General features: G+C 48.6%; 1 protein-coding gene across 2 annotated transcripts in view; it reads left to right on the forward strand.

The window, feature by feature from the left end:
- The window catches only part of LOC119179543 (vitamin D3 receptor), a 28531-nt gene extending 18667 nt beyond the window's left edge, over positions 1-9864 (forward strand). The window contains exons 4-7 of one of the 2 annotated variants that reach the window (XM_075868573.1): positions 3754-3918; positions 6148-6510; positions 8274-8519; positions 9348-9864. In XM_075868573.1, the coding sequence (XP_075724688.1) occupies positions 3754-3918; positions 6148-6510; positions 8274-8519; positions 9348-9695 (1122 nt within the window). In that variant the 3' untranslated portion in view covers positions 9696-9864. The remainder of the gene's footprint in view (positions 1-3753; positions 3919-6147; positions 6511-8273; positions 8520-9347) is intronic. The other variant, XM_075868575.1, reaches the window with a different exon arrangement.
- The last annotated feature ends 1204 nt before the right edge of the window (positions 9865-11068 follow it).

Here is an 11068-nt window from a genome sequence, read left to right on the forward strand (position 1 = left end):
TCTATGATAATACTCGGGGTAGTTCTTAACTGTTTGAGGCCAGGACGGGAGTATTGTGAACCAAGACATATCGGGCCAAATACGAAGGGGTAGACGCGGTATGCAGTGCGTGTGGAGAGGAAGAGGAAACTGCCGAACACTTGATATTGTTCTGTAAAGGGCTTCACCCTATAGTTCAGGATGATGGCGCAGAGTTTTTCAAAGCACTAGGGTTTAGGGACAGGGAGGGCAAAATAGGCTTTAAGCGGGTATAATTAACAAGATGGAGGTTATCTGATTGGTGACTACAGTCAAGGCACGAGTGAAAATTAAACCCTTCACTACAAAGTACGAGTCCTCAACCTCACTATTTAAGAAAAAGTAAACTTAGTTTTTGGTTCACTAAGTGTTACGGCTCGCTGGTGTTAGCCACTGCCCGATCTAAAGGGTACAGCCATATCAATCCAATCCATCCATCCATACACTGCGCGCCTGACCACAACGATCATGAACAAACCGAAGAACTTGTTCCCAGAGTTCCATTTAGTTTGTTGTCCGAGCTGAAACCATTCCCTTTTGGCTTTGTTTGTTTGTTTGTTTGTTTGTTTGTTTGTTTGTTTGTTTGTTTGTTTGTTTGTTTGTTTGTTTGTTTGTTTGTTTGTTTGTTTGTTTGTTTGTTTGTTGAGGGAGCCAAAGGCGTGAAAATCACAGCCTATGAATGGTAGCCGGTTCAACGCCTTCCGCTGTCAGAAATCGCATAACGTGTCGCTACTTTTTAATCGTCTGACTTTGCAATATGAACAATTTTCTATTCTCACACGCCCTGCCGCGTCAATTGAACTTCGCTCTCTATAGATTGCCCTGCTCTCTCTTACGCATGCGGGCGCACGTGCATAATCCAATTCACGGCGGATAGTCCAATCACATCTCTATATGTCTCGCTATAGTCCTCCCATGCATGCATAAGGGGCATGCCATATATGTAAACGATCATCTTATTACGATGCTACATACATTTTTCATCTGAAACACCTCTTGTATATTTACGGGTATCTGAGTTCTCATTGCTTGATATGTGAGATTTAACGTCCCAAAATTACCGTATTATTATGAGAGACGTCGTAGTGGAAGGCTCTGGAAATTTTGACCATTTGGGGTTCTTTAACGTGCAGCCAAATATGAGCACATAGGCCTACAGCATTTTCGCTTTTATCGAAAATGCAGTCACCGCAGCCGGGATGCGATCCCGCGACCTGCTGGTCAGCAGCAGAGTACCTTGGCCACTAGACCACTGTGGTGGAGTGAGAATCCGAGTTCTTGGTGGCTTCTCAGAAACACATAATCTCGTATCTTATCAATTATCACCGTATTCGCCCGTCACTCCAAGTGCTCTTCTATTGCACCAATCGCAAAGTTGTGCCAGAATTCGTGCCTGAAGGTTTGTCTCATCTAGTCTCGTGCCCAAGTAAAAGCCGGTCATAAATAAGTATGTTTGATGTATATGTTAAAGAGATATTACCCGTAAAAATAACAAAAAGCGAGGCGAATGCCGAAAAAAAGCACGTCAAGTTGATAGCTGATCACACGGGAGCAACGTTTGTAGTACAGCGGGTAAGCAAGCTACAGAGTACTTTTTTTGACGTTACTCAAGTGATTACCTAGCGCTTAGAGAGTATACACCAGCCTTTACTCGTGACTGCACTGGATTGGATAGCAGAGCAGATCTTTATATAGCTAAGCGCATTTACGTGGTGTACACAAAATTTCTCCATCCCGCTTAACTTTACAGACAGTTGATCTGTATATACCAAGGTTGAAAAGAGCGTGATGTTTTTCACGATAGAGAGAGAGAGAGAGGGAAAATAAAAAGCCGGGCGCTTTCAGGTTTTCGTGAACAGTCTGCTATCCTGAATTGGGGGAGAGCAGTGAAGATGATAAAGCTCAAGGAAACAGTGAAAATACAACAATTATTGCTAACAAACGTCACCGGTGGGTGGACCACCTCGTCCGGAAGACCATTGGCTCTTGCCACCGTCTGGGCTTGGTCGACCAGGGCCTGTTGCTGCATGCCATGGGTCAGAGCTGGACTAGGTCGCTTCCCACTAAGCTCAAAAGGACACAAGATTTATTGCGCACTTGAGACTAGCTAGTTAGTTATGTTGGGTTTTGTGGTGCAAGAGCAACTAAGGCTATGCTGCGTCAGACTCATGGTGAGAATACCTACAGCGGACAGGGCTTTGACAATGACTCTGAAATGTCTTGACGGCGATCACATGTGGGATATGATGAGCGGTGAAGCGTGGCTGTATAAAGGCCTAAAAAGATTGGCTCCGTAAACGCGTGAAGTATATATCTCGTATAAGATTATGTGTGTCCTACTAGCCTCCAGACTAGCCTCCAGGGAAGTAGATAGGACGTAGACAGCATAAGCGTGCGCAAGGTTGCCCTTCAGAAGAGCCGAAGGTTCACCGTAGCACCCCTCCCCCCCCCTTTTTTAAGTCAGTGCATAGTAGGTAGTTCTTAAAATTAATCTGGAGAAAACGAAAGTAATGTAAAACAACCTCGGAAGAGAACAGCGCTTTCAGATATGTAGCAGTGCACTTGAAGATGTAAAAGAGTACGCCTGCTTAGGACACCTAGTAACCGCGGAGCCGGACCACGAGATTGAAATAATTAGATGAATAAAAATGGGGTGGAGCACACTCGGCAAGCATTTTAAAAATCATGGCTGGTAGATTACCACTATCCCTCAAGAGGAAGGTATATAACTGCTGCATCTTACCATACATACATATTGTGCGGAAACCGGGAGGATTGCAAAGATGGTTCAACTTAAGTTGAGGGCGGCGTACAGAGCAATGGAAAGAAAAAGGATAGGTGTAAATCAAGAAAAAGAAATGCCCATTCGCAGGGCAAGTAGCGCGAAGGCAACATAGCCGCTGGTCATTCAGGACCACCGAGTGGATTCCATGAGACGGCAAACGGCTGAGGGGGACACAGAAAATTAGGTGGGCAGATGAGATTAGAAAGTTTGCGGGTATAAAGTGACAAGCACAGGACCGAGTTGACTAGCGGCACATGGGAGAGGCCTTTGTCCTGCAGTTGGCGTAGTCAGGCTCGTGATGATGGTGGTGGTGGTTGTGGTGCAGACTTTGCACTCGCCCCCTTCTTAAGTCTCGTACGCGCGTCTACGGTAGGAAGGTTGGCGCCTCATCCTGTCTCACGACTCTCATCTCTGGTGTCTGTTCACAAGCGCAGTTTAAGTTCGCATAATGATTCCTCACCAACTAGTCTCCCTTCCCATCCCCCCCTCCCCCCAAACACAGACGATCCTTGGGGAAAACTACACAAAGGTACAAAGGTATCAGTGAGTCTGAATTACGTGCGTGAAATGTGAAGCCCGACGTGGATGGCGTAGTAGTCAGCGCGAACTTAGCCAAAAGGCAGGACGTTACCAGCACTGACAATTGCAAAACCACGCTGGTTTGCACTTTTTAGTCATGAAATGATCAAATGCTGCGTTGTACTTTTCAGTACACTTTACAGAGGTACCTCTAGTTCGGATGTAATATTGATGATACCTAATATACAATGATACCAAGAGAAGTATACGAATACTTATAGTATACTTCTCTTGGCACCATTGTGCCCAAAGAATATTTCGGTGTGGTCCAAAATAAACCAACAGAGAAAGCAATGCGTTCATGCAGGTGCGTACCGTTGAGGTTCCGGCTCAAGTTGGTGACGTAACGAGCGAGTCCCCGTCACTTCCAGCGCCACCAAGGTGGAAGTTTCCGGGAGACCTGCAGCCGCTCAGCGCCGCCGAATCAGCCGGAGAAGATTCGGCCGAGGAGGAATCGGCCGAGGAGTCGTCTAGTCAGGGATCGTCAGACCGGTCGGTGCCAGGAGCCCGCAAAAGCTGACGCTCCCGGAACGGAGGTACGGGGTCTACTAAATCACACGGTTATATATATATATATACGCATGCATTTATGTTATGGATGCTCGTGTGTACGTGAGCAGTCCATCCGCCTCGAGAAAGTGCTAATATCTGCTGCCTGTTCATACCGGTGACGCGAGCTGGCGGCCTGCTACATCAACATCTCGTTCCAACACAAGGTAAAACAATTGACGACTGTCTTCGTTGCCTCAGTGTCGTTGTATGAAAGTCCGTTGCCTCGTCGGCCTAACCCGGATGCTTCCAAAGACAGTTCCGCATAATAAATAATTACGACAAAACGCCAACCTTCATTACCAGCTAAGAAGGGTTTACTTGTTAGAGAGAAGGAATCGAAAAGAGAAATCAAGAAGTAAATGAAGTTAAGCAGTAGCGCTTGCTGTTGGCAAACGACATTTATTGAGAACTTATCCTGCGGGGCTTCCGCCTATTCGTGTTCCTCCGCAAATAGTAGCTTGTGGCTGGTTTCGGTTTTGCTCACCCGCATCGTTAACGCGTTTAGAGATTCATATACATTCTCAAATCGTGAATGGCAGTTACATAAGCAGCAGACACCTAGATGATTACAAGAAGTGTTAAACTTAAGTTGAAGACGATGCATCGAGCAGTGGAAAGGAAAATGATAGGTGTAACCTTAAGCATAGGCGTGTGCAGGGTTGGCCTTCAGGAGGGGGCGAAGTTAGTATATGGTGCTCGAGTCAGTGCCCCCTCCTTGGATTTGCGCCCCCTTTTCTAGGCAACCTGAAAGGCGGCCGCCCCCCCCCCCCCATGCACACGCCAATGACCTTAAAAAACAAGAAGAAAGCAGTGGACTAGAGAACAAGCCGGGGTTAAGCATATCATAGTCAAAATCAGGAATAAATCGTCATGGGCAGGGCACGTAGCGTGAAGGTAAGATAACCGCTGGTCATTAAGGATCACAGATTGGACTCTAAGAGAAGCCAAGCTGGTTAGAGGAGATAAGAAAGTTAGGTGGGCAGATGAGATTAGGAAGTTTGAGGGTATAAACTGGCAGCAGCAAGCACGGTTTGAGTTGACTAGCGGTACATGGGAGAGGCCTTTGTCCTGCAGTGGGCGTAGTCGGGCTGATGATGATGATGCCCGAAAAAAATGTGAATTGGAGAGACATTTCGCTGGTAGTTGCAAGGTGAGACAAAGATAAAGGTTACGTGGGACACCGGTGGATTGGCTGGAAGATCAATGTCCAATATGCTACGGCTCTCCGGGAAATGGTAAGCGGACTCAGTAATCCAAGGAAGAAATAATGATAATATTTATGAAAAAAGAACTAGCACACACTCACTTAAGCATGGGAGTGTCATAGCCGTTCAACGTAGCCGTTTGATCGCAGGAACTTGAGCAGCGCCATCGCCAACTTCTGCTTGGACGCTGAAATGTTTCACAGTTCCAAGACTGATCGCCCCCGCATACTTGTCGTCGAGGTCTGATAACGTTGCCGAGAGGAACTGTCTCCGGGAGCTGTAGCGAAGGCACGTAATGACAAAGGTTGTTTTCAGTGGTTTAATCACTGTCGCACTTATCACGGAACGGCATTGTCGGCTATTTCGATTTGGCATGCAAAGGTTTTCATCAATGACATCAATCCCCGGGAGCTGGGGACTGGTGTAGTGCAAGTTGATGTTGAAGCAATACCTAGTCGATGAACCAATAGTGAAATGACCTCAGTGAAAGTCTAATCATTATGTGGCAATTCATTACAGTCACAGGTTTGCGAAACCGTTAAAACTTAAAACTTCACTATTATATGTCAATAACGCAACTGTGGTGTTGAGGCCAACATGTTACGCGACTAGTGTTACATGATTTTACGTCACCTGAGCAGTGTTCAGCAATTCTTACGTCATGTGACTTGTGTTGCATTACGTCGTGGCACGTTCCCACTGTGTGTGACGCAAAAACCATAATTATACAACGCTGTGCCCTCCATTACCCTCTCCCCACCTCATTTACTTCCTCATTTTCACATTGCTCCTCTTCATCATCACCTCCCTTTTCCACCATTTTGTTATAGTATACCATGCATATCTGTGCTCTGCTTGTCACTTACGTGCTTTAAATGGTACAGGCCACTTACGATGATAGTTTTCTGGCGAGCATTCTTACATAGCCCTCCTGTTAAAGAAAAACAGATGAATATCCTCGAGTTTCCACCCACTAAAGGTGATTTCAAAGCATTTTCCAACGCATAGCCCAATCTGCAACCTCCTAGCTGGCACGTGCCGTTCGCAAAGGAACGCGGAAACAAGGTTAGAAGCAGAAGAAGAGGAAACGTGGTGCGGCTGCAGGCGAGGGTCGGTTGCACCATGGCTACGCCGCCATACCCGGACGTTTTCGGCGAGAGCCGCTACTTCATCACCAGCGAGCACATGAAGGCGTTCCGTGCGCGCCTGCTCGGCGAGCATCGCGGCAGAGAGACGGCCGCCTACCACTCGAGCGACCGGCGACGCATCCTGGACAGCGACGAGTACTGCTGGCGGTTCATCGTCCACAACCGCCTGGACCTGGAGCGGGCCGTGCGCATGGCCGACGCGGCGCTGAAGTGGCGAGCAAAGGTGCGGCTGTTTCAGACGTAATCATTCGGCAGAAGTCTGCCCAGCTCGCTTCAGTGCAGTAGTGGTCATATGAACACTGTATGCCTCAGCCCCAGTCACCCCCAAAGAAGCGTCCGAGTTGATTTCGAATTTATCGGGGTTTTAAAGTCAAAAGTCCGTGCAGTTGCACTCAACGTGAAAGCCGTAAGAAGCGCGGAGCAGAGGTTCGCCTGCCCTTCGGTGGCGCTCAAATTCACGGACAAGCGCGCGCTGGCGTTCAAAACGTACAACCTACTCGGCATGCATGGCTCTAAAGGGCCCCGTTGGTGGTTCAATAACGCCCTGTCCTCTCCCCCTTTTCTCCCCACACTCACGTCACCCCTTTCTTCTCCCACTACCATGCTATATTATACTACAGACGGCTATGCAGTGCTTTCCTCCCCCTTCCTTCATCTAAACACATATCTTTCTCAGTCCTTGCTATAGTGTATACACGGCTATGGTACTGTACCCTTTCAACCTCCTCCTCTCCCTTCTCACACGAAGTTCCCTTTCCCAACAGCCTGATATAGCATACAAGGTTATACAGTGATTTACTGGTGTATTTCGCCTGCGTTACGCCAACAGGCTAAGACGTGCGACCAGGGCCCATAAAAAGGGACCTGCACATACAGTGACAGTCTTCCCGCAATAACGAAACGCCGAGTACGACAGCATCAAATTGGTAATATACGCGATGTAATGCGATAGCAGCTTCCTCATTCACGGTCCACGCTGTTGTCTACAAAATGTTAAAAGAAAGAGGAGAAGGGAAAGATGAAAGCTTACGGTGAGAAATTGGTAAGCAGGGGTGTATGTGCTGGATCTGGCGTTCGACAAGTGAGCTTGCCTCTTCAAAGCCTGCAACAGCCTTGAAAGACAAGTCTACTTGCCGACACTTCGGCTTCGGCTAGCAGCATCCCCTGTTCATCAATGTCTCATCTACAAAACGTTACAAATCCCAAATTTCGAATGGTAGGCAAAGTAAGACTAGCAGCTAACTCTTTCGCCGAATTCAATACGGCGTAACTACAAGATGCTACAAATAATGAACGAAGCAACGTTCGTGCTGTCTATTGTTCTGACAAGTAATATGTGATTGTACAACACGAACTAATGCATGACCAGTTTCCTGATCTCCGATTAGATAGTGTACGTGCGACCACGGCCGCTGGATCACAAGTTGCAGCATCTAACGTAGTGACACAGCCTCCCTCCCGCTCCGCCTTTCTCCGGCATTCAAGCCATGCACACGGGTGGTGCGTCTGTTACCTGATTGAGCCGCGGACAACGGCTGTCCTCGCACACTTTCAGTCACACATATAACGCGGGGCGATGTTATGAATTTTGAGTTTATACGGAACATGGAACAAAAATATCATACTCGGGAAACGTGTTCATATGGCCGCCGCGGTGGTCTAGTGACTAAGGTACTCGGCTGCTGACCAGTAGGTCGCGGTTTCGAATCCCGGCTGCGGCGGCTGCATTTCTGATGGAGGCGGAAATGTTGTAGGCCCGTGTGCTCAGATTTGGGTGCTCGTTAAAGAACCCCAGGTGGTCGAAATCACCGGAGCCCTCCACTACGGCGTCTCTCATAATCATATGGTGGTTTCGGGACCTTAAACCCTACATATCAATCAATCAGAAATGTGCCTCGAGTTTTCATATAACTGCTGTTACAGTAAATGTTTTTTTTTCCTTGCAACCTTGGCTCATGCCGTATCGTTTCAACTACACATATACAGGTGCGACTGCACGAGCTGACCGAGTCGAGCCTGCCCAGGAGTTGTCTGCAGGCCGGCTTTGTGTACCCGTTCAACGTGGACCGTTACGGGAACCACGTGCTCCTGCTGCGACCCGCCAACATTCGCAGCCTTCCTATGGCCGACGTTCGTCGCGTACTCGTCTTCTTCGTGGAGACTCTGCTGCGGCGACAGAACGCCTCGCGCATAACACTGCTCGTGGACTGCGTCGGCGGCGACCGCCACCAGGTTAGGTACCAGATGTTTTGCCTCGAACCGACAAAAATTGATTTCGGCAACAAAAAGAACTCGCACGGTATCTTGTGCATTCGAATCCAAAAGCGTTATCACGCCTTTGCCTTGCGCACACGGAGCGTAACGTCCCGACGGGGGTACACTCTTTGAAAGGCCCACCATTGACGGAAGGAGTTCTTCATTTGAGCGGACTCTTACCCTGCACGCCTATACACACATTCATTAAACTTTCACAAACTAAAATTGTAAATTGATAATATAACTCATTTGAATTCACTGTATATCAACACTAATTAACCATCTATATAGTTAATATTCATTAGGTAACCGTCACTTATCACATATTCCTTTGTAGAGACTTCGTCGATCAGTAAGGCCATGACTACGTATGCCCACAATGAAACTGCATGCACTCTGCGCTAGATGAGATGCTGTAATCAGCATATGGTGCCATAAAATACTAAGAGCTGGATGCTGTTGAACGTGTGGAGTGGTTTAAACGCGATAAAACAACATGGGTTAAGAAGGAACACGCCAGTGCTGTCCTCCCAACTAACTTAATTAGCACATGATGTAGTTGCTCCTTAGTTAGTCCACCTTTAATTCTTTGTATTTATCACCTGTTTGACGTCACCGGCGTGTGTTCACGTGGTTTAAGGCCACGTTTAAAAAATGCGTGTATCTGCGCTTGTGAAGTTAGCTGTGAGAACAGCACTGGTGTTCGTGCCCCGTCTTTACCTCTGTCCTCGTTGTACCGATCTGAACTTACTCAACATGGTTAAACACAGAATACATTGAGGTTCTTTTTGTGTCCAACTGCAGCTGGACCTGGGTCGGTACCTGATGGCCCTATTCCGCTGCTACTACCCCCGCTCGCTGGGCTTCGTTCTGCTATGGCAGCCCCCGCGCTTGCTCCAGGGCATCTGGAGGCTCTGCAAAGGCCTGATGCCCGTCGAAGCCCTGGAGAGGGTACGCTTTGTCACGGCCAGCGACATCAGTCACTACGTGGACCGCGACAAGCTACCCGTGCGCATGGGGGGCACGGACAACTACCATTACGAGTACGTGCCCGGAAGGCCCCTGGGAGAGCGGTGTCCCAAGCTCGCACCCCTGAACCCCGTCACCTGCCCGACGGCGAGCCTGCACGTCTACGGCATGTTCACGGCATGACGTGTATGTGCGTAAGGCTGCTGTTTAGCAGTGAACCGCAGCCCACCAACACAATCTGCTATAGCCCTCTCTCCCACCACACGTTTACAGCTCTGTTACACGGGGCCTACGATTGCATAGGTGCTGCAGATTAAGAAAATTCTAATAAAAACTGTTTCGCTGCGTTTTACGCGCTATTACTACATGATTAGACACTCCAACCAGTAAGACATGTGCTGCACTGAGGAAAACAGCAACCATAAACCTTTGTGTTCGCCTTTTAAAACATAAATGGCCCCTAAACCACTTTGAAGGTAAATATGAGAGTTACCTCTTTCTCGCCTTAAAAGGGGAAGGGGTGTCCGGGTAGTTAACGATCCCCGTTATGTTTAGTCTAGGGGGGGAGGGGGGGGGTACGCTCCTGGAAAGTGTCACTCCTTGAGATGAATATTTCGAACGTCATATTCGAAAATTTTTACCGGTATAACTCACTATCCGTAAAACGAACCTGGAGACGCGGATTGCCCTTCCTGCGAGTACAACCGGCACCGGCAGAATTCATGTGGATCAAAAAGCCGCTTTTCGTTTAAAACTATCCCCGCCAAATCGACAAAGTGAACGATGTTAGAGGAGCTTGCTCGAAGATGATCGGATAACCCGCGAGTCCCACGTACACGTTCCTCTACCACCACATAAGGACGTGACGTGGTTGCTTGACGGCGCACCCACTTCGCTTCTGCTTCGCTTTCCCGCAGCGTTACTACACGTTGCTATAGCAACGTGTAGTAACGTTGGTCTTGAAGGCGAGCCTTTTTCGCTTCGGTCCCCCTGGCTCTCACCGCAATGTCTTGGCGGCGAGCCCGAGGGCCTGGTATACGTTGCTGCCTTGGCTCCTGAGGTGTTCGTACTGCGGGTTGGTGTTCACCGACTCCTGAGTGAGCTACCAGCGAAGCGAAACGTGCCAAACGCGGCTGCTGTGTACAGTCGCGGCTATCTGGCGGTCACCTATCTAACTTGATCAGGTGTTCTGCGACTAGACCCCGCGGCGCAAAGTGTATGCGGGGCCGCTACAGCGGCGGTGTAGCGGCGGCCCGCCGCTTGCGTGCTCACCGGAGAGAGCGCAGCTACACTGGCTAGAATATTCTAGCCACTGTAGCCACCTAGTTTTAGGGGCGAAGCTCCTTATGGCGTGGCTTGTGCGTCCCTCGTAGTACGTAACCACCAGTCACACATACCCGAAATAAAGGTCCTTACAATGACTGCTGGATGAGGGCACTTGAATACATGATGAAAAGATGTGAGATGGCTGTGCTTGGAGTTTTCTCTAGACATATGGACGGACGAACGGACTGACACTCGCACGGACGGACAGACAGAGGGGCGCACGGACGGAT

The sequence above is a fragment of the Rhipicephalus microplus genome, chromosome 7 (genome assembly GCF_043290135.1).
Source record: "Rhipicephalus microplus isolate Deutch F79 chromosome 7, USDA_Rmic, whole genome shotgun sequence".
Lineage (NCBI taxonomy): Eukaryota > Metazoa > Arthropoda > Arachnida > Ixodida > Ixodidae > Rhipicephalus > Rhipicephalus microplus.